This window comes from Buteo buteo, chromosome 5 (assembly GCF_964188355.1).
Source record: "Buteo buteo chromosome 5, bButBut1.hap1.1, whole genome shotgun sequence".
Classification (NCBI taxonomy): Eukaryota; Metazoa; Chordata; class Aves; order Accipitriformes; family Accipitridae; genus Buteo; species Buteo buteo.
The window spans coordinates 13,218,535-13,239,882 of record NC_134175.1 but is presented as its reverse complement, the minus strand read 5'-3'; the positions used below and the strand labels follow the sequence as shown (position 1 = coordinate 13,239,882).

The 21,348-nt window shown below is 52.5% G+C and overlaps 3 protein-coding genes across 11 annotated transcripts in view; 1 reads left to right on the top strand and 2 right to left on the bottom strand.

Annotated features, from left to right (window-relative positions):
- The first annotated feature begins 4,073 nt into the window (after positions 1-4,073).
- On the top strand, positions 4,074-11,181 carry RAB17 (RAB17, member RAS oncogene family). Of its 4 annotated transcripts, XR_012650575.1 has the most exons (7): positions 4,074-4,258; positions 7,609-7,768; positions 9,139-9,290; positions 9,726-9,851; positions 10,060-10,153; positions 10,657-10,955; positions 11,102-11,181. XR_012650575.1 is itself a non-coding variant. In XM_075029278.1 (6 exons), the coding sequence occupies exons 2-6, from the start codon at positions 7,627-7,629 to the stop codon at positions 10,767-10,769; spliced, it is 627 nt and encodes a 208-aa protein (XP_074885379.1). In that variant the 5' UTR covers positions 4,074-4,258; positions 7,609-7,626; the 3' UTR covers positions 10,770-11,175. The 4 variants fall into 4 exon arrangements, 2 of the variants coding, with proteins under 2 accessions (XP_074885379.1, XP_074885380.1); XR_012650576.1 differs by lacking the exon at positions 10,060-10,153 and having other exon boundaries at positions 10,657-10,892; positions 10,997-11,175; XM_075029278.1 differs by having other exon boundaries at positions 10,657-11,175.
- Positions 11,182-12,606: 1,425 nt separating this feature from the next.
- On the bottom strand, positions 12,607-14,292 carry PRLH (prolactin releasing hormone). Of its 3 annotated transcripts, none has more exons than XM_075029277.1 (3): positions 14,215-14,292; positions 13,070-13,270; positions 12,607-12,802 (listed from the first exon to the last, which is right to left on the bottom strand). In XM_075029277.1, exons 2-3 carry the CDS (start codon positions 13,182-13,184, stop codon positions 12,630-12,632), a joined length of 288 nt encoding a protein of 95 aa, XP_074885378.1. In that variant the 5' UTR covers positions 13,185-13,270; positions 14,215-14,292; the 3' UTR covers positions 12,607-12,629. The 3 variants fall into 3 exon arrangements, with proteins under 3 accessions (XP_074885378.1, XP_074885375.1, XP_074885376.1); XM_075029274.1 differs by having other exon boundaries at positions 13,070-13,279; positions 14,215-14,256; XM_075029275.1 differs by having other exon boundaries at positions 13,070-13,301; positions 14,215-14,235.
- A 1,460-nt stretch (positions 14,293-15,752) lies between these two features.
- The window catches only part of MLPH (melanophilin), a 28,844-nt gene continuing 23,248 nt past the window's right edge, over positions 15,753-21,348 (bottom strand). For all 4 annotated transcript variants that reach the window (XM_075029270.1, XM_075029272.1, XM_075029271.1 and 1 more), the window contains 6 exons: positions 20,680-20,835; positions 20,481-20,573; positions 19,935-20,000; positions 19,715-19,772; positions 18,187-18,284; positions 15,753-17,805 (listed from right to left, as the gene is read on the bottom strand). In XM_075029270.1, coding sequence (XP_074885371.1) covers positions 17,779-17,805; positions 18,187-18,284; positions 19,715-19,772; positions 19,935-20,000; positions 20,481-20,573; positions 20,680-20,835 — 498 coding nt within the window. In that variant the 3' untranslated portion in view covers positions 15,753-17,778. The remainder of the gene's footprint in view (positions 17,806-18,186; positions 18,285-19,714; positions 19,773-19,934; positions 20,001-20,480; positions 20,574-20,679; positions 20,836-21,348) is intronic.

Genomic DNA, 21,348 nt, shown 5'->3' with positions numbered 1-21,348 from the left:
CACACGCTCTGGAAGCAGGCAAGCAGACCAAGACACTGTGCAAAAAAGCTCTGGCTTCCTGACGTTGCAACAGCGTTTATCACAAAGGTTCACATCCCGGTCGTTTGGAGAACAGAGCTCACCCAAAGAAAAGCTGGCTGTCCAGATGCAGTTCTGGCAGGAGACCTCAGTCCATCTCTCTCCTCACCCTCATTGACTGGTGGCTATTTGGTTGCCTAGTTCAGAAACGACACTCCGGAGCGGACATCCCCGTTGGCTTACATTGTAGATAAGCTGTGCCCTCTAGTGGGGTCTGCCTCACCAAGAGCAGGAGAAGAGCCCGTCCAGGAGGCAGATGCCCCAGCCCAGGCTCCAGAGGGCTCCGGAGGGCATTTACACCAGCCAGGCTATAGCGCTTTGTGTGGGCATCTCATATACAGCATCTCCTTTTATAAAAGCCCTTAACAAAGGCATCTGAGACATAACACCTGCTCGGGCAGATGAGATTGGTAGGAAAATAACAGAGCACGAGATGAGAGCTTATTGCAGCAGCGCAAATTGGAAACGAAGCTTGTTTTAGCAGCTACAAAGCAATCCTTTCATAAGGCTTCAAAGCCTTTCAACCAAGACAGAGAGCCTCATTTTCTACTAACAATTAGATGCTTAGTTTAGGTGCATGATGTTACCATAGCTTGTAGGTCCAAAGCAGTGGGTAAACAGGAGCAGACTGCCTTTCAGCATCACTCACTGCTGTGGGTCAGACACTCAAATAGCATTATAAGCACAAGATCCTTGCAGATGGGGTACATACCTCCAAAGATTAAACTGAATTTTGAAGGTCATCTGCATTCCCTGAGACAATAAGCATCCTAAATGTACTGGTACAAGCAGGCTTTGTCAGAGGTCTACCAGGTTTGTGTTCACAATGGGAAATGTCCTGCAGCAATTCCAGCCTAGGGTATTTATGCCCCCCAGCCCTTCCCAAACCCTGAAACACCTTTCTACCCTTCTGCTGTGCCAACATGGCTGTTCACAGCGTCACACACAGACTCCCACTTAAGAACCGATCTACCCAAAGCCCTGGAAGAAAACACGGCTTTAAGTCAGCTCATTTCACAGCACAGCCTTGTGAAACAGGTTATGGGAAAGGGATGGGAACACCTGAACTGCTTCTGTGCTGGAAAAATTGTACCAGCCTCAGACAGTTTGGGTTTTCATAGGGTTGTTAGGAATATCTTCAAAGGATCCTCAAATCCTCTTCTAGCCTCTGCAGAGCTGATGGGAAGGGACCTGGGAAGGCAACACTTCCCTTCCTTTTGGCAAAAAAGCTGCAAGGTAAGATCAGCTCTCAGGCTGGAGGCGTACATGGGTATGCTCGAGCCAGTCTTGCTGTGACAGTGCAAATCTGTGCATGGACACATTCCCAAATGAAGGGAAACACTTTCATTTGGCTTGCAGACCAAAACCTGTCATGCTGATCCCACTTGGTGGGGGCACTGCTCCCGTATGATATCGGTGCAACTCCCGGGCATCTGTACATGACATTTCATCTTAGAAATGGGAAGTAATCTAGCCACAACAGTCAGGCCTTGGAAGTCACATGACATTCTTCATTTCAAAACTGGGGTAAGAATTTTTTAAGCTTGCTTGTAGGACTTCTGCTTTTCACCCTGCTCCCTGTAACCATTACAGATGGATATTTAAAGTCTGTTTCAATTAAAAAAAACTTTAGGAGTTGTTACTTTAAGGAAAGACACTGACTATCATCAGATGAGTGACAGAAATACAAAAACTATCTTTATTTAGATTTTTAATTATCAGATCTTCCTGTGTTCACTCCAGACCTGTTAACCCAATGCATTAACATGCTGTGATCTCTCTCTCAAGATACTAGAGCTTGAACAAGAGCAGCCTTCTCCAAAGCACCAAGCCCCAGCTGCCTGTGGTAACTAGCTATTACCTTAATTAAAAGGCAGTAAAAGCCCAGGTACTCAGTTTTTGCTCACTTTGCACCTCCCCAATTCATCTGCTGAAGCACTTTGCAAGAGAAGCAGGTGTGCTCTCTCCTGCCAGCTGGTAAACCAGCCATGCTCCTGAAAACAAATCGCTTCAGCAATCCCAGGCTCAAGTTATCTGAGTCCTTACCTTGGCGCTCGACCAAAGCCATGTCTAATGTGCATCAGCAGAAATTGCTGTATTATAAAAACCCAGAGAGGGCCAGATCCCTGGCACGCTGTGGCTCTGGCTAGCCCCGCACACAGCCCTCCCTGGTCCTCAAACCCCCCACAGCGGGGTGTGAGCTGCTTTTGCTCCCTGTGCCCCTGGTCGCTAGGCTGGCCTTGGACCCTGAGGCATGGGGAAAAACCCACCCACTCACCCATTCATCCGTTTGTCCATCCACCCACTGCCAAACCCCAGCATGGGAAGTGGGGAAGGAGGGAGGGAGTGCAGTGGGGCATGGCCACTGGCTCTGCTGAACATGACGGCAGTCCTGTTGTCCCGCCTTGCCCTGCTCAATGATGGGTCTAAGGTTCACTGATCTCTGGTTGCCTCTTACCTTTGACACAGCTCCCCAGGAGCCGCTGGCTGGTTTCATTTTTATCTGCCCCTGGCGCAGAGAGGCTTAGGCAGCTGGACGGGGCTGTTGCCCCTGACACCACGGACCAGAGCACCCGGAGGAGAGCAAGACTTCAGGAAGGTAAAGGCATCCTCTGCCGGGGGATTCCCTGCAGGGCAGGCCACAGCCCCGACCCACCATCTCTGAGGTACCTTTCCCATACAAGCTCCTGGGATTCATCCTCCCACCAGGAAGCAGCCCCACATCCCAGCTGCAAAGGGGCATCCACTGGGGAGGGCGGCACCATCCCTGCCCAAGGGAAGAGATTTTAGGAAGACTTAAGAAGCCCTCTGCCCTACCCCCTCTCCCAGGCAGCTGAAGAGCTGCTGCAAAGGTCTTAGCAGAGCGCTTTGTCTCACCCACAGCCCAGAGCAGTCTCCATTTATTGCTGCTTTATTTCCCCAACCCGCTCTGGCTGCACAGTTAATGACCCTTATTCTGTTCCCCTCAGCTCTGAGGAGAGCTGATTGCATTGAGAAATCTCCACTATGTAAATCTAACACTGTTTACGCATTAAGTCTTTGCAGTTGGGATTTTCGTATCCCCTGGTAACCTTGGCTTAAGCAAACTTTCCAAGCGGCCATGCTTCTACACCAGCACTGCGAGAGCTTTAGCAGGTAGGAAGAGGCTCCCAAAAGCAGAGGAGTGCTTTGAGCTGAATACTAGAAGTTAATTGGGGAGGTAGGTGCATGACCACTATCTGGGCGTAAAAACTAAACTAAAACATCTAAATTTGAAAGAACCTAAAGCATCATGTCCAAAACTTGCAGGGCTAGATACTGCAGACTTATACAGGTAGCATTGGAGTCCTGTTTTTTTCTGAGGAGCTGCTTAACTGTGGTTCTTGTTCACTGCTGCACCCTCGCAGAAACTCAGCAAATATCTTTAATGTTTTTAGGATCTTCTTAGAGCTTGTGGTTTAGAAAAGCTTAGACATCAGTTTGACATCATTAGACTTAAACATCATTAATTTCCCAGGAAGTTAAATGGAGTCTTAAATAACACTTCTCAGTGGCTCCATCCCCTAAGGGATGCATTTCTTTTCTTTTTTTGCTGTTTTCCTTTGGAAATAAATGGCTTATCCCCTGGCAATAAATATACCAGGATCCCCCCTCCCCAGATTAAAAATACTGTAGAGATACTAGCTTACTGTGTGGTGAAAGCCAAGCCCTTGCTGTTGCATTCCAGTGCAAATATCTACTCTGCCACTTCATGTTTCTGTTTTTTTATTACTAGTGTTTATGCCCATAAAACATGAGTTTGAAAGGATGCTCCTTAGCTAAAGTCCACTTTCCTGCTAATTATAAACAACTGAGTCACCCTCATAAACAGATTTGTCAGGTTCCTTCTTGGAAACATTGAGGGCAGGCTGTTCAAGTGCAGTATCACTGATCTGGCGCTGCTGCCGTACCCGGCAAACAGATGACCTTTAAGTTGATTTACATTAAACCAGCAGGCTCCATAGGGGAATCTGGTTAACAGTGGTCAGAGCTGACTCCGCATACCCACCCATTGCCCACGGGAAGGAGAGAGGAGACATCGAGACAGGGGAACAGGGGTGTCTGGCTGAGAACACAATTTCCTGGCTGCAGCAATGCTTAATCCTCCATTAGGAAGTGAGAAATGATCTGTGTCGTGGCTGTTTCGGTACTCACCTTCTAGGTAAGTGTAAGATCAGGCAAGCCTGTCCCAAATATCTGCTGCTAGACACAGCTGTCAAAATATTAAGCTGTATCTGGAGACTAAATCCACCAACAGGATTTTTACAGTTGATTGAAGAGAAATGCTTGTCTAGACTAATCTCTTGCTCTTTTTATTGAAACTGAGCAGGTTCAGCTTTCCCTGTCCCTTGATGTGGCCTTTAGGCATGAGGACAGGACTTGTAACACTTCAGCTGTTCCCCAGGCTGCTCCCTAAACTGCTGAGTTATTCTCTACCAGGATCAAACTAAAAAGCCCTGAAACCCAGCATCTAAGCAGTCCCAGTTCAGGTTACACCTCAGCCTTTCAAAGCCTGCATGGGAAAATTTGCTAAAGACATTTTATGTGGAAGCATCAGTGACTCCTTCACAGTTTCAAGTTTGCAGTGAGATAAATCAAACTTACTCTATTTATACCATCAGAAACTTTCTGACATGCAAGTGCACTCTGCTGGGGCTTAATTCACAGAAACCAGCAGGAAAGTTGCTTTAAATGTTTCTCCTGGATGTGTTCAGTCAGTCTCAGCCCAGGGGACTCAAGGAGGTTTCTGGATGAAGAATGAGCTTCCTCCACTTCATTGGCAGCGCAGGCTGAAAGAACAGGGATGCTGTTTACTGTATGGCAACAGCACCCTTATCCACACCCAGAGCAGGCGTTGGTAACCCTGTCAGAGCAATATCCTGGATTTGCAGAGCTGACTGTAACGCTAAACTGGGTCTCACTGACACGCTCTTCCCCAGGGCAGGGAGCAGCCACAGAAGGGTGACCACCAGCCACATGAGATGTCTGGAGGGTTTTTCCTGTAGTCCCTTAGCCAGCAAACACAGGGTTTTATTCTGTACGCTCCTTTCTTCCAGAGAGAGAGAGAGAGAGTGTTTCCCCTAAATCCTATTTTCCATTGAATCAGAATAAAGCCACTTGTTTTGCTTCCTTGCCCTTCTCCTAGGGTTGAAAGGGAGACTTACCTTCTGCCTCTTAACAAGGAAAAGAAATTGTTTCAAATGAGCTTTGGCAAAACTCCCCATCTCCTATAGGTATTTGCTAGTATGAAAAGTTTGCAAGGGAACTTCCATCAATGGCAGTAATTCTCAGGTGATCTTTGTTCCAGTGTCAGTGCAATCTTCTAGGGTTAAACAGAGCAGGAGAGTGAAATAATGAGAAACTGAGTTTAAGACAGTGTTAGGTGTTTTTCATGCAACTTCTTGCTTTCATAGAGAGTTTAATGGCATATCACCTGCAGTAGCTAACGTTAACAGACCAGGAAGGATAACAGTCTTATTTCCAGGCCTACAAAGAGGCAAATGTATGTGATTAATACCAGAAGGAGCACAGTCTTATGCTGCACTGCAGTGTTTATCTTTTTCCTGCTTAAAAAAACCCAACAAACAAACAAACCAAACCTATCAGTAACTAGCTGTTCTGCACAAACTGCAACCCTGCTCTTCATCACTGGGCTGGTGGACAAGATTTTACCCCTGTTTTTCAAGGGGATGAAAGCCCACCTCAGGGAACAGAAAAACCACAGATACAGACCCAGGTTCAGCCAGCACTAAGGACCGCTCTTAATGACAGCCCACTTTGATAACAGGCTCAGGGAAGGGAGAATTAAAGGTCTGGAGCCTGCCAGATTGCAGGGGAAGACAGGCAAAATAAAGGAGACACATGGAATGAGCAGTGTGCAGGAACAAGAGGCTTTTGTCAGACAAGGGAGCTGCAGACCCTCCTGGGCCACCTTCTTGCTCACCTCCAAGTTCTACATGTCAAACTCCTGCAAGCCCCAGGTAGAAATTGGAGTCATTGCACCAAATCTTCATTATTAGTCTTGCAGGTCCCTGCTCTCTGGCTGATCAGGGCTTTATTCAAAAGCATGTGGAGGGAAGCACCCTATGCCAACAGCGTTCATGCTGGCATGGGAGGCTTTTCATCTGGCATGCAATAGCAGCGAGAGGGTCAGGACACACAGACAAGGACCAGCAGCAGGACACTAACATTTCAGCATCCTTCACAAGGCTGCTCTGCTGCCTTTGGGTGTTAGAAGATCAGATCTATATAGGAGGCACACCCCACCTCTGCACACAGCAGTTACGGGCTTGCTCATGGCATATTTCCTCTTTGCTGCTGCATGTCAGGTAGGATAAGTGCATGCAAGGTCGCGTCATGCCCTTCTCCTGCTCAGTTCAACACCCCATGACACTTCATCTTCAAGCTCTGCATGAACCTCCCTCTTTCCTGCATAGCTCTCCCATGAGCTGAGTAATTTTAGAGGAGGAGCTTTGCAAGGAGGAGGGAAGGCAAAGCTTTGACTAGCTGCAAGACAGTGTTATTCACCATACTTTACTGACAGCTCCCACTGACATAGAGGCAGCATCCCTTCCTTGAGCTCAAGGCTCGGAGAAGGGGAAACGTGCCACCCAGGAGGGCTCACACTGGCCATCCTCTTCCCAGGATATGGCCAATGCTGTGCAGTGGCTCTCTTCGAGTCAGGTTTGAGGTGACCACTGTTATTTCGGGCCATGGTCCCCTGCTGTCCCTGGTGACCATGCAGCGTAGCTCCACCCCTAGTGATGCAGAGTCACACTCTGTGGTGCAATGGTCATGAGGACATGAGACTTCATGGGCTTGGTCTGCCCAGGGTTTCTTAATTCATGGTGGAAGAGCATGTGCTGTCTGCTTTGTGTGCTGCTATCCTCAAGGGTGCTTGAATCACGTCCTCTCACTCCTGCTTTTTCACCCTGGCGAGCAACATGCTGACTCAAAGCAGTGCTGCCACAAAGCCCATCAGCTCTTGGGGTGCCCAGACATTCCCTGGACAGTGTCTTTAGCAAGCTGGTAGCAGCATCACCTCCACACCTGAGCTCACCTCCAGCCTGAGTTAGGCTCTCCTGGTATAACTTCTAACCAAGACCCACAATGAACATGCAACATCAGCCTAAGCTCTTCACCATGACTTTGGGGAAAGAGGCATGCTCAAGAGCAAGTCACACCCATAAGTGATGTCCCTTTGCCATTAACTTTCTCCAGCATGTCCTCTTTAAAGGAGATGCACCCAGTCCAATCTCCTTGTCTACATCCAAGAAAGCCTCTTGTATCAAATTTCTTCCTAAAGATCTCCACCCTCTGGTCATAACTGACAGTGGCAGATGGTTTGATGTATTAAATTTGATTCAGGGTATTAATGATTTTATTCTAGCCTATTTTGAGGTTAAACCCCACCTGCCCCACTGCCACCAGTCAGGAATTGAGGCAGGAGGCTCAGCTAATGGACCTGAGATCACTGCAGACACATGTTGAATGAAGCTGATTTCCTTGCAGGGCACGGCACAGAAAGCAATGCTGGGCACCTCCCTGGAGGGGATTCGACCCACCTACACCTACAAGGTGGTTCTGCTGGGGAGCATGTCGGTGGGAAAGTCAAGCCTGGCCTACCGATATGTGAAAAATGACTTCAAGGAGTTGCTGCCAACTGTGGGATGTGAGTGAGTGGCTTCAACAGCTTGATGGCTCTGAACAAGAGACCAGGCCTGCTGCCCTTCCTTGCAATGGGGTAGGATGCAGGAGAACCTGTTGGTACATCTTGCAGTAGCACAGACCCACTTTTGAACATGATATGGACTTGCCCCAGAGCCAGACCTCCCAATTCACTGTCACCTTCAGACCTCTGCAGCCCATTTTCCTCAGCACCAGGCTGTAAGAAAAGCCACATCCAAATTGCACAGGTTTGGCTTAGTGCTGCTTTTTGGAGGTAGATGAGCAGCAAAGCAAGTGAAATCTGGAGTCCAAACTGTACAGCCCACCTGCCCTTCGCATGCTTGGTCCTGCGCTGCCCTCGTAGCTACTCAGACACCCCAGGAGAGTGTCTCCTGTACACATGCTGCCCTAGCCCCAGTGTCCCACTGGAGCAAGGAGGTTCTGGCTGGGGTGCAGGTGGGCAGGACAGCCCAGGAGGCGGCTGCCCGCTGCGGCAGGACTCCCCAGCACTGCCTGATGGTAGGCTCGCAGCAGTGCCTTGTTCCTCTAGCCTGCCTGCAGAGACGAGAGCACAGACCTGCCCATGCTCTGCCCCACTGTCAAAGGGGAGAGCATCTGCCCCTGCACATCGTGTCCTGTGAAGCCATGCTGACTAACCCACATCCAAAGGCAGGCTACGTGTATGCTCATGCTTCAGTAAAAACCATCTGGAGGGCTGTGAGAGCTCTGCTCCCTCTATAAACTCCCTCAGGCCAACACACCTGCTGGGATCAAGCTACCTCCCCTGTACATTCACATCAGCACAGCTTCCTACAGCACCTAGACATTATAGATGTTCATTTTTTATGATATACCTGGGTTTTGCCCTAAGAAGGGAGAGAGGATGTGGTCCCACCTGGAGCCTGAAGAGCTTGCTGGTAGAGGAGAGCGAGGTGCTGTGGAGCTGCTCCCCTTGTCCCTCTGCCTTGGCTCTGGCTGGTCCACAGGCAGCCATCTGCTCCCTGGGAGCAGGAATGAAGGCTCCCCTCAGTGGATATTCCTATTCACAGCTCTCACAGGTCTGACCCACTAGCAAAGTGGAGGTGGCTCTCTATCTGGGGGCTATTCTGCAAGACTCAGAGCTATCTGACATCAAAACTGTTGTGTATCCACCCAAATCTGTTGCCAGGAAGGGCTCCCAGCCTGCCACAGGCTGCTCTGCTTTGCAGCACACCATCCCATCATCAACAGTGCCAGTGTTTATGAGAAACCTGCCCTAGTTTTGTGCATTAGAGCATTGTTACCAGTCCTCAGGATGGGTTTGACCTCACAGCAGTGGATCTGAGCTTTCTGCTCTTGCTGCAAGTGAACATTCACCCTACATCTGGCTTGCAGGCTCCTTCTTCACACAGACGCTCAACCTGGAGGTAGCCACCGTCAAGTTTGAGATCTGGGACACGGCAGGCCAGGAGAAGTACCACAGCGTCTGCCACCTCTACTACCGGGGTGCCCACGCTGCTCTCCTCATTTACGACATCACTAACAAGGTAAGGCAGGGGATGCTGATCCCATCCATGCCAAAACTATGCCATGCTGCAACAGCACTGGTGGGGCAGAGGTGTCCAGATGATGATGATTTTCCTTAGTAGAGCAGAAAGCAGTACACAAGCACTGCTTGAGAAGATGGATGTCCCACCTGGGACATGCCAGGGGCTGTCCCGGCCCATGCAGGACCACACCACCTCCCCAGGGGCAATTTCTGCTGCCACGTAGAAAGGGTGTATCGCATCCAAGGCTGATTTATCCCTAAAGGTGTTTGAGGGCCAGTGACCTGTTTTCCTGAGAGAAGGCAACCAAAGCCTCCCCACCACAGCTCTTCCACCCCCTTTGATTTGGTGCTACCCATCCAGCTTTGCTATGTCTGAGACAAAGGGATTAAATCAAAACCAGGTCACTTGGTGGGTTTGTCTCCATCTCTCCAGGAAACACTCAACAAAGCAAAGCTGTGGCTGAGGGACCTGGAGAAAGAATTCCTTCCTAATGAAATCGTCATTGCTTTGGTGGGCAACAAGATGGACCTTGCTGCTGAGCGAGAAGTTGCCACCCAGGTGAGCATCTGTGGTGGGCTCGCAGAACACCTCATTACCCTCTTGCCAGCAAGCACGGGGATATGTCCTAGCAAAGCCAAAAATTTAAAAAGCTTTCGTACACCTCTTAAGCCCCTGTACAATTATTGACCTGCCATGAAATGCCACCATAACCAAACAAGCAGCCCCAGAGAGGGCTGGGGGAATAACTCTGCTTGTCTCCACCTAGGAGGGGGAAGAGTTTGCAAGAACAAAAGGCCTCCTGTTCACGGAGACATCTGCAAAATCCAGCCACCAAGTAAATGATATCTTTATGGCCATAGGTGAGTTGTGTGATGGCTCTAGGTGAGAGCAGAGGTGGGTGAACTACAGGCCCCAAACCTCTGCTTCAAGGGTGTAAATGCCTTCCCCCCTGCAGAGCTGACCCCTTTCATTGCTCATGCCTGCCACTGAGATTTTCTTCCTAGCTGGTCCAGCCTGCACTGCACTCAGCAGCTGCAAGGGTCACAGCCACAGCAGTCCATGGTTTCTGTGAAACATGCCAAACCTCTTAGGGAAGAAGCATGGACAGATCCATCCCAGGATGCACCAACATCAGAGATGGATTTCAGGCTCTCTCCCAAAGCCACAATTTCCTTTTTCTTTAGTATCCAATCTAGGTGTAACAGTGCCCCCAGCATAGCTGTTCGGTAGAGATCTAACTCTGTTACTGTGGGACAGTACCAGTGGCCATCAGTGGCTCCCCTGAGGTGGGACAGGACAACCATCACATCCCATCCCACCGACAGGAGAAATGAGCCTTTTCTCACCTTGTGTTTCTTCCTAGCCCAAGAGCTCCTGCAGCGGGAACAAGAGAAGGCATCCACCCCATCCCTGCACAGGAGGTCAACAGTTGACCTGGGGGAGAGTGGGGCAAGGATGGGGTGCTGCCAGCTCTGAGGAAAGGCAGCTCTGCACCTCAGCAGTGGCTGGATGAGGTCTCCAAGAGGAGCAATGACAGAGCAGGGGGGATGCAGAAGCGCAGAGGCAGCTCAACCTAACCACACTCCCCCTCGGAGCAAGGTCAGAGCCCATCCTGGGGGCACAGGGCCTCTTCAACCCTCCAGCACTGGCTTCATCCAAGAGGTAAAGCACGGGGGTTTCTTCTACCAACTTTCCACTTCCAGAGAGGAGCTTGACCCCCCCAGCACCACTGCCACTGGCCCTGACTGGTGACATCCCCTTGCCCCAGCTGCATGTCACCTCCTCCATCTTTCTTCCCATTTGAAAAGGGAGAAGTTAACTTTCCTGAGAGAAGCAGGTGCATCCCAGTGGCTTTACACCCAGGCTGCAAATAAAGAGAATATTGCCCTAAAGGCGTTATTGTTTTTTTTCTTCCTGACCTGGATGTCAGCCCTCCCGTGGGGACCACAGGAAACCTGGAGGTGGTAGGGACCGGAGCCTGTGCTCCACTCATCCCACTGGCCCCCACCTGACCCATCACAGGGGTCAGAGTCCATCCTCGGGAAAAAAAATCACCCATTTATTGCCAATATAAGAGCCAGGTCCGAAGGCAGGGCAGGGCCAAAGCAAACACCAGGCATTGCAGTAGTCTGTGTCTTGCAGTGCCTCCCCTTTGCACATTATGAATTATGCTGCGGGAGCACACCTTGGCTGGAAGAAGAGAAAAAAATAAAAGCACCGTGGCTCTCTCCAAAAGCACGCTGGTGCCCAGCAAGGCCAGGGGGTGTCAGGCTCAGGGAATATGTTGCCCTTTCTGAGAGGGCTGTAGCACCACTGGCACGGCCACAGGCAAAGAGCAACACCACTCACCCTGTCTGCAGGGCAACATAACTGCTGAGTTTTTGGGCATGCCCTGACGGTGATGCCAGCCCATGGGGCAATGCCTGGCCAGGCTGAGCTCAGCCACAACACAGCAGACACCCTTGAAGATGTTCCCCATGGAAAGGAGGGGACCACAGCACCCTTTGCCAGGCCAGCTTCCCCCTGAGGACCACCCCAGCAGCCCACACCAGCTGGGGGCACCCACCTGCAATGCTTCCCCAGGGTTGAGCCATCCTGGAGTGGGACAGGGGCTCCTTTTCAGCAGGAAGGCAGATTTGCTGCCTCCTCTTGCTTAAATCCCCCGCCTTAGGGCAGCTGGAAGACATGGGTGCTAATTGCCACTCATCCCCCCATCTGCTCCCTCCCCTCCCAAGATTAACCCTTCCCTCCCCAAACAGCCCTAGACCCTCAATGCTGGGCCAGGAGCTGCAGACAGGGATGCTGAGAGTCCCTCTTCTCTGTGGCCCCTCTCGCCCCCAAACTGGAGAGGGGGTAAAATGGTCTGGCTTGGGGACACAGCTTGAGAGGGGACATCTGGGGACATGCAGCAAGATGGATGGGGCCCTCCGTGCTCCCCAAGTGTTTCTGACCTGGGCCATGGAAATGGGGTGGCTGTTTCTGACCTGGACACCATGGAAATAGAGGTGTCGGGGGCACCCGTAGGTGCTGGCATGGTGCAGACCCCAGGGGATGCACCTGGGAAAGGGGGCCCTCTGGGCCTTATTTTTAGTGTGTTTTTTGAGGTGTGTGGGGATAAACATGCCATGTTGTGCAGAAGGGAAGCATTGCCACACTGCACGCATTGCCACACTGCACGCATTGCCAGGGCAGGCTGCAAAACCATGGTGACACCAGCAATTCTGAGGATCGCACAACCCCCCCCATGACCCCCCACACCTTCCCACACTGCCGTTTCAGAGCAGAGAGGCTGGGAAAAAAGGGATGAGGAGAAGGGCTTTTATTGTTGGCTTCAGCTCAGGGGCTCCACTCCTCCCGGGGGGGCTGGGGGTGCGGGTGGGGGGGAGCACAGGCTAGCCACTGGCTGGCCCCCCCAGGATGGGTGCCCTCGCCCAGGGCTTGCCGCCGCCCGAACCGCCCCACCGGCCTAATCCCGCGCCCCGTGTACCAGGAGGGGTCGATGTCCGGGTCTGCAAGGCAAAAGGCGAGGAACCGTCAGGGGGTGATGGGGGAGGAGTGGAGGGGGAACAGGGCATTGCACCCGCGGGGGGGGGATGATGAACGCCAGGGGAAAGGGGTTGAGGGGAATAAAAGCTGTTGCAAAGGCTGTTTCAAAGCAAACCTTTGCTTCTACGTAGTGACCCCCCTCCCTCGCCCCCCCCCCCCCTCAAATGCAGCTGAATCTGGGGATGCAGAGGGGGCTGGAGGCAGGGGGTAGGCTGCGGGGAGTCCCTTACTCCTGCTCTCCTGACTCCTGATTTCCATGGAGCGCTCACGGATGCGGCCGTGGGCGACGGGCAGGGTCAGGCCGGTGAGCAGCAGGCACAGGAGGCAGGCAGCACCCAGCTTCATCCCTGGCACTCTCCAGCTGCTGTGGCTTGGCCCCGAAGCCTCCCAGCCCCTGGGTCTTCCAGCTGGTGCCACGAAGATGATGGCCTCTGACGCAGCTGCAGGAGTGAAGGGGTTTGGCTGTGGCAGAGACACCCTGCTTGGGTTAAACGCTTGTAGGGTGAGCCCCCCATCAGGAGGGGAGGGCTGGAGGGGTTGGGGCAACTGTATCGTTGCTGCCATGGGGCTGCAGTGCCCATCACAGCATCCTCAGACTGGCAGGGATGCAAAGGGCTCCGGGCAGCTTGATCAAAACCTGGGGGTTTTGCTGGGGCTGATAGCTCTGGGGAAAATATCCCCTGCAAACATGAGTTGTACAAACCTCATGTTCTTTTAAATAGGTTTCTGTCCTAGCCTCACACCTTAGGCCAGGCCTGGCATCACTCTTTCTTTCCAGAACCCCTGGTGCACCCATGGGACTCGCAGCCCAGGAGATGGGGAGAAGGGCCACCACCAACATGCAGGGCTAGCAGCACCAAGCAAAAGCTGCAGAGGCACAATGGGTTTTGCTGCTGGTTGCTGGGTAATGGATGGACCGCAGCCACCTCGGCACCCTTGGCACCCACCCCTGGACCCATGATATCCCGGGAGCACCCTGTCACATGCTTTACGGCACTGAGGTGATGAGCGAGACTGTGCAGGGTGGGCTGAGCGATGGGCTTGACTTCTGCAGCCACCTGCAACGAGGGAGCAGGGCAAGGGGCAGAAGCAGGAGAGCTGTGTTAAGCAGGACACAGTGGGGACGTAGGAGCAGCTTTATTTCCAAGGACTTTAGCAAAGGAGAAGTTTGCAGCATGCCAGGCAAGAGCCAGTCTGGGCTCCTGAGAGCTCAGGTTTGCTGCAGCTGCTGACTTTTCACAATCCTGTTTTGGACCCCCCCTGCAGCCGGCTGGACAGATACAAGGACACACACACAGCAGCAAAGCAGTGCTTGGGAAATTACCCAGCAACAAAAGCATCACAAGAGGGAGAGAAAAGCGGCGCTCCCACTTACCGAGGTGTGGCGAGGCAAGGTGCCCAGCTGCCGTCCCCCTGAGCCGAGTGCCCGCTGTCTGAGCCAGAGTCCCCTCCAGTCACTGTTTTTATGGCTGGTTTCATGCTGATGTCAGAGGCGAGCCCCGGCGCGGACCAAGCCAGGGCATCTCCCCTCCCCGCCGTCCACTCTCATCAAATCAGCACAGGGATTTTCATGACTCAGAAGGGACCAGCATTTTATCTTCCGCTGGCCGAGACAGACAGTTTAGGAATATGTTAATCCCTGTCCTCGACCCAGTGTTATTTCAGACAAGGGGAAGTTTTCTGCTTCACCACCCTGCCCACGGGGAGCCCCTCACCCAACACTCACTGCAGGGGGTTGGTGGGTGATGGTCCCCTGGATGCTGGGGTCCCGCTAACACAAAACTGCTCCACTGCAGGAGTTACTTTGGGTGCCACCACCCTTTCTCCTTCAACTCTGCCCCCACCATAAGATGCTTCAAGGAAACCAGAACATTAAATACAGAGAAGAGTGGAAGGTGACTTGCTGGGGCACATGGGCTGGCAGGAGCAGGCTCATCCCTGCAGTGTGAGGGTTTAAAACCTCCCATTTTAAATGGGTTAAACCACCCCCCAGGTAAAGACTTCTGATGATGTTTGTTCTGTTGGATGTGATACTGGAGGAGCCAGCTCAGGTCCCTGGCACGGAGGGCTGGTCGATATCTGAACACAGGTCTACGCCCAGGCAAAACTGGAATTACTGGGACTAGAGACATCCTGAGACAGGGACATCTCTGTGTTGGCAGGATGGTGAAGACACGGTCACTGGTGGGGGATGGGCAGGGGGAAGGTCTCTGTCTGCCACCCCCATGTGGGGCTGACATTGCCCTGGGACAGATCTCCATCTCATGCCATGGTCGGCTCCAATGCCCAAGCACAGCCACTGTTGGGGGACGGTCATGGGAGCAGCATGGGACACAGGGCAAGTGCTGCAGAAGAGCATCAAAAGCAGGGAAAGGGATGAAGAGAGGTGAAAAAAACCCATCAGCCAAGGAAACCCAGACCCTGGGCTCAGCAGGGCTCTCTCCATCTCAGGATTGTTGCTATTATTTAATACAGATTTAAAGCAACCCGTCAATGTTGTGGACTTGTGTTTTGGGCAGCTTTGGCTGACAGATTTGATCCTGGGTTTCCATGCAAGTCAAAGCAGCGTGTTTCAGGGTCAGCCCCTCCTTATCCCCACACCTCGCATCCCTTTTGCTGGCCTGGCCTTGCCACTGGGTACCACTGACCCATGCTCATCACACCCATGGCTCTGTGACCAGCCTCTAAGTCATATCACCATTCTGTTTATCACCATCTCCCCTCCATTATGCTTCAGTGCCACTGATTCAGCTCCTGTCTGCTTTCACCTGCCTAGTTTTAAAGCCAGGGTTGTACCAGCTGGTTAAAGGAGAGGATGGGAAGAGAAAGGAGCCTTCACTAGAATGAGCTGAAAGAACAGACACTGCAAAATGGGTCCTAGGTTCTGGACACAAAATTGGCTTTATTGCATGATTTAGTGTACATATATATAATCTCTACACAGGCAGATGGAGCAGGAAAATGGCAAGTAACAATGTGGGTGACTACAGCCTGAATGATGTCTTAGTTTGCACTGCTGAGGCTCACTGTGAGGACTTCTTCACAGGGTCAAGCATCTGAGCGGTTGCAAGGAAGGACTCGAGTTACGGCTGAAATGAGATACAGCAAGAGATGCAGCTGGGGCAAAGGCTGAACCCTGACACCAGAAGAGTAGGTTCAAACCCATAGCATTGCCCAGAGCTCCCTTCTGCCAGCCAAGGAGCTGCCATCCTAGCACTAAGGCCAGCTGAGCAGCAAGAAAGGCACCTGGCAATGCCACAGTGTCTGGGAGAGTTTCTACAACAGCAGTGGTTTGCACTAACTCTTTAGAACTTCAGGCGAGAAGGATTTCATTTTAAAATAAGAAACTGGTTTTGTTTCCAGCTGGGAAGACCAGACTATGGACTTACAAGACTGCTCTGGAATGAGCACAGGACTAATTTCTAGGCAGTTAGCAGTCTCTACTACTACCAAAGCCAAACATGTGTGTTACTTGCATGAGAATTCACACTACTGCTTGTAAGTAAAGTGGTTTTAGTTCAGATGCACAGGAACGGCCTAAAATGGTCCAGCCCAAGTGGCCATCAATGGGAAACTGCCAGCATCGGTCTGACATCCTCGCTCTGGCTGCGAGCAATCCTCCCTGCATCACCCACTGTGGAGGGAAGGAGGTGGGGGCTATAAAGGACAGGAACCAGCAGGTGCCAAGCAAAATTTTTTAACATGAACCTCATCCAGAGTGACCTGCAAGAGAAAGCAACCCTCTCCCCATCCCGACACCCTGGGCATGGGTACAGGGCTAGGCACTGATCCACTGGGGTTAGTGGACGTGGAGAATTAAATGTTGGAGGAAAAGAATTTGGGGTATCTGGGGGAGGGCATTACCAATGCCACTGTCATGTGGCAGGAGCCCAGGGCCACCGCAGCCCCCAAAGACCATCACAGCCCCTCCAAAGAATTGGATAATCCTACCAGGTTCTCCCATCCCATCGTCAGGGACAGGGGACATGCTCATCCACAAAGCACCTCTTGGCAGGGGCTGACCCATCTTGTGGAGAGGGGAAAGCCTCCAGAGAAGCACCTAAGCTCTGCTTGCCGGAGCCCTTCTAAACTTGCTGATATAGCCTCACATAGAGAGGGGATATCTCTGAGAGCTAGAAAAACAAACTGATTCCCAACAAGCCCTCCAGTCTTTCTTCCACCTTTCTTGCCACCCCTTCCCACAAGCCTCGCCTCACTCACGTCCCCAGATGGTCACAGCTGCTTCAGACACGGTGGCGAGAAGCCTCAGTGGGTGTTTGCATGGCTTTGTGCAAAGATCTTGGCCAAGTGCTCACTGGGAGGGAGCCAGCACTGCTCTCACCCTGCTTTGCTCCTCAGGGAAGGGAAACAATTCTCCAAGGGACATCGCAGGGAGGTGGGACCAGCGCCAGGATGCAAATCCCAGCCTGGGATGCCTGGGTCCCTGCTCTAACTGGGGTACCCCAAGGGCATCCTGTACCTGCTGTCAGCTCCTGTTCCCACTCAGCACCAGCCTGGGAGAGAGCAGGGACAGGCACTGACAGTTTTTGCCAAGTGAGGGCTGTGTCACTGCCCCCAGTCCCCATGCTGGAAAGCCATGCTGATGTCCAGCTCCCCCTGAGGAGATCACTCCTGCTCTGCATCTCTCTGGTCCCCTTGGTTGACCAGGTACCAAAGAGCTGCCCAAAGCCAAGATCTCATGCCTGCATCCTCCCATGAGAGCCCCTGGCCACATGTTTGCACCCCAGTGCGTCGCTCCTCTCCCTGGCAGCTCCCAGCAAGACCTCCTGCCCACGGCCTCTGGCTTCCCTCCTGTCCAGGGTTTCAGGGAGACAGGCATGAGAGAAGGAAGAGCAAGCATTGGGGGGAAGGCGGTGAGGCTTTGCGCTGTGGTCTTGCATCATCAGTGAAATGCGGTGGCAGGAGGGTCCTCCTCTCCTCAGGACAGGTGGGTCATCACAGGCTTCTGCAAGGCACCAGAGGGAGAAACCTCAGTTCACCGCCATGCCCATGCCAACCCAAGCCACCACAGCTGACGAGGCCAGCGTGCTCCTTGTCCCTTCCAGCTGCCACCGGATGGAGTGAGGACCTGCCCCATCCCATGGACCACGCAGGCAGCATGATTTTAAAGATGTAAATCTTGTTTGGGCCCCCCACCACCCTCAGGTGGTGATGCCCAGATGTGTCTGCCCTCACCAGCAAGCACGGTGAGACCAATGCTGAGACCTGGGGTGACCACTGGGTTGAGAAGAGCATGGGGAGGGACAGGTCCCTCTGCTCAAGCCCAGGGAAGCAGGTCCCATGAGGACCCCTGGCCAGCAACCTTCCTGGGTGGCTGGGCTCGTACCGCAAAAAGCCTCTCCACTTTCCTGTTCTTCCCGTTGGGGTTTCTCTGCGTCAGGGAGCCACGGTAAACAGACTTGCGGTCAAAGGAGTCGTCAAGACCTGTAGTGGAAGAAGAGAGATGGGCAGCTGGTCCTCATCCACCTCACTAGAGGTTTAAATTACCCAGCAAGTCACTTGAGTTTTACTGTCCCCCACTGGCTGTGGTTTTGGATGCATCACTGCACTTGTCTCTCCAGGAGGGCAGTGGGAAGCCCTCTGACAACAGGGTGACAAAAGCTGCTGCTACTTGGGTTTCCAGAGTGCCATGCAAGCTGGGTCAGCCTGCCAGCAATCAACTGCCAAGACCTCTGCTTTGGAAAGCTCCATGGTATGGCAAAAGCCCAGCCCAAGAGGAGCTCTCACCACCCAAGCCTACAACACTCACTTGACCTACTAAGTCATCTCCTCTTCTCTGCCACTAACTTCCACCAGCTGCACCTTTGCAGGCCCAACTTTGCAAGTCATTGACTTGCAGGGAGGGCAGTCAGGAGACCAAGTCACCCCATCACCCAGCCCAGGCAGAGGGGATTAGCCTTGCCTGGTGACGTCCGTCCCTACTGCACATGCCTCTATCTCCTCGTGGGGCTGACATGTCCCCCGGGCTTCCTTTATCTTCCTGCCCTTTGAAGGAAGGAGAGCAGATGACTCCTCAGCATGAAGAGGAGGGACCTTTCCACCTACCAGCCTCAGCTTGGGAAATGGCACTGTTAATTGTCTGCGTGCACAGGGGAACTGCAACTCCTTCTCTGCATTAAATGACCTTTCCCCCCTTCCCTCCCTTCATCTTCCATTATCTGGAAGGAGAGCCATTCTTTCTGCCTTTAAGCTTATGAGGTGAGATAAGAGAGAAATAGAAAAGTCATTTCCTAATGGGTCTTGCTGATATTGGTCAGGATGAAACAGTTCCAGTGATTGCCCCCTACCACACAAGCTGCTGTGCCAAGTTTCAGGTCACTGTCTACTTTGAAGCACTTCCAAGCTGCTGTTTGTCATAGCTGGGCTGTGGAGGGCCTCTTGCCCCCCACCAGAGACCAGTGGCTGAGGCAGGTGGACAACAGGGTCAAGGATACCTTCCCCAAGATGACCAAGCGAGAAAGAAATTACTATCAGAAGAGACGATGGGCTTTGGTGAGGCTTTGAGGTCTAACGGCCAATGGGATGCCACAAATGAAGTAATGCAGATGTCTCCCTGGACTCTGGGGTGGCAGGAGCCCAGGTTGCAGAGAAAGTCCTGGTTCTTGGAGGACTAAGCCAACTCAGCCTGACCTCCCACCACTGTCCCCAATCCTGCCAGTTGCCTCCTCCTTTCTAAGTTATCCACCACAGGTTTCCCCTGTGGCTTTCCTAACAGGAGGCCATGAGCACAGAGAAGGGGACCCCCAATGCAGACACACAACTGGATGCAGAGGGAAAGGATCAAGCGTCCCTCAAAGCCCAGCCCATCCACCCGCAGGGTCCCTACTTCCCACAGGTAGAGCTGTGGTCCTTACCGGTGATTTCGAGGGGGCTGTTGAACTTTCTCCTGAACCCCTGCAGTCCGGGCATTGCCTGCAAGAGAAGGGGAGCAGCCTGCCATGGGGAAGGGGATGGGAAGACAGAGGTCCCCTCCAAGGCCACCACTTTGAAAGCAGCTCCCTGGAGACCCTGGTTTTCCCCAGGCTTAATGCTGTGCCACATGCACTAGCTGGCACAGATTAAACACATACTCACTTTAACATCATCTGAAGACTCCCCTGGACTGTTGCTGGTGGGACCAGGGGAGCAGAGGCAGGCAGCCTGTGGGGAGAGGAAGGGCAGAGGTTTCTCTGGGGGTGCAGAGGAGGCAGACAACTCGGTCTGCCTTTCTTTGCATTTTCACCTCTTTTGCTTGGCCTGGGCTGATCCTAAGGTGAGCAAAAGAGGCAGAGTTGCTCCTGTGGCAGCATGCTGCCTGATGGATTGGAATTATAAAAATCAGTAGGAAAATGCAGGAGTTGAGTCCAGGCTGTGTGGTGCATGCAGCAGCCCTACATGCCCTCCCTGCAGTCCTGGGAAGAGCACCATCCCCAGATACAAAATCCTCCCTTGATGCGTGTAAGGAATCAGCATTGTCCCACATCCTCAGTGAGACATCCACTTTTGGAGTCTTGGGGCAGAGTGCCAGGCAGCAGGGAGGGAGCTGGGCACAGCTCAGCAAGCCAGGCAGCCCTTCCCAGCTCAGGGAGCACGTACATCTCGGGGCTGGGACCTCTCGTACCCACCATCCTCCATGCTCACCTGTTCACTCGACTTCTTCCTTGCCTTTTCTACGGACTTCACTGTAAGCCCTGCAGCAGACAGAGCTGCAATTCGAGATTCGATGTCTGATATCTTTAGAGGGAGGAAAAAAACATAGAGATAGTGGCCAGAGGATCCACAACTGGCTTCGTTTGCTGTCACTGGCTGGGCAAAGCAGCTCTGAGAGCCAAGCCCTCACCTCGCTCTCAGCCTGCTGCACCTGAGCAGCTGCCGAGGCCACTTTGTCCTCCAGCTCCGACAGCTCCGAGTCCGTAGTGCCGCAGTGCTGGGCCCCTTCCTCAAGCTCCTTCAGGGTCTTCTCAAGCTGGTAGGTCTTCCCAGCAGTCAGGTACACCTGAAATGCAAGAAAAAAACCCCACATTGCAAAATTAACCTCCCTGGAGTCCTCCTCTCCTCCTCTCCTCTCCACATTGCAGAATTAACCTCCCTGGAGTCCTCCTCTCCTGGTGTGACCACAGCCCCAGACACGACAGTTCCTGCCACTATTTTACAACTGCCTTCTTGCCTTGCAGCACAGACAGTACCAGTCATCTCTGGCAGGGCTTTTAATCTCATTTCCTCCCTTCTCTGGGCTTTTTGAGAGCAATTATGAACCATCTGAAGTGGTAAAAAACTCAATGGGAACACAGGAAGGACCAAAACTCGGTGACCTACTCGAGAAGCATCAGCATCTTTATGCTGTGCGCTCAGAGCGGGGGCAGGTACCTGTAAACAAGTGCAGGTTGCCATGGCCCTTGGTGGTAGCAAGCTGGGAAGGAGATAGACTGACTTTCCAAATCTGATCGGGTTTTTTTATCAGTGTCTGTGCTGGTGGGTTGCCTGGAAGTAGGGTCAGGATTTGGAAGTT

Bases quoted from the DNA above. Each gene is read 5' to 3' on its own strand.
- PRLH (XM_075029277.1), bottom strand. From the start codon at position 13,184: ATGAAGCTGGGTGCTGCCTGCCTCCTGTGCCTGCTGCTCACCGGCCTG. The intron at 12,803-13,069 runs GTAAGGGACTCC...TTTGCCTTGCAG, and splicing joins CAGGAGTCAGGAGAGCAGGA to ACCCGGACATCGACCCCTCC.
- RAB17 (XM_075029278.1), top strand. From the start codon at position 7,627: ATGCTGGGCACCTCCCTGGAGGGGATTCGACCCACCTACACCTACAAG. The intron at 7,769-9,138 runs GTGAGTGAGTGG...TCTGGCTTGCAG, and splicing joins GTTGCTGCCAACTGTGGGAT to GCTCCTTCTTCACACAGACG. The intron at 9,291-9,725 runs GTAAGGCAGGGG...CCATCTCTCCAG, and splicing joins TTTACGACATCACTAACAAG to GAAACACTCAACAAAGCAAA.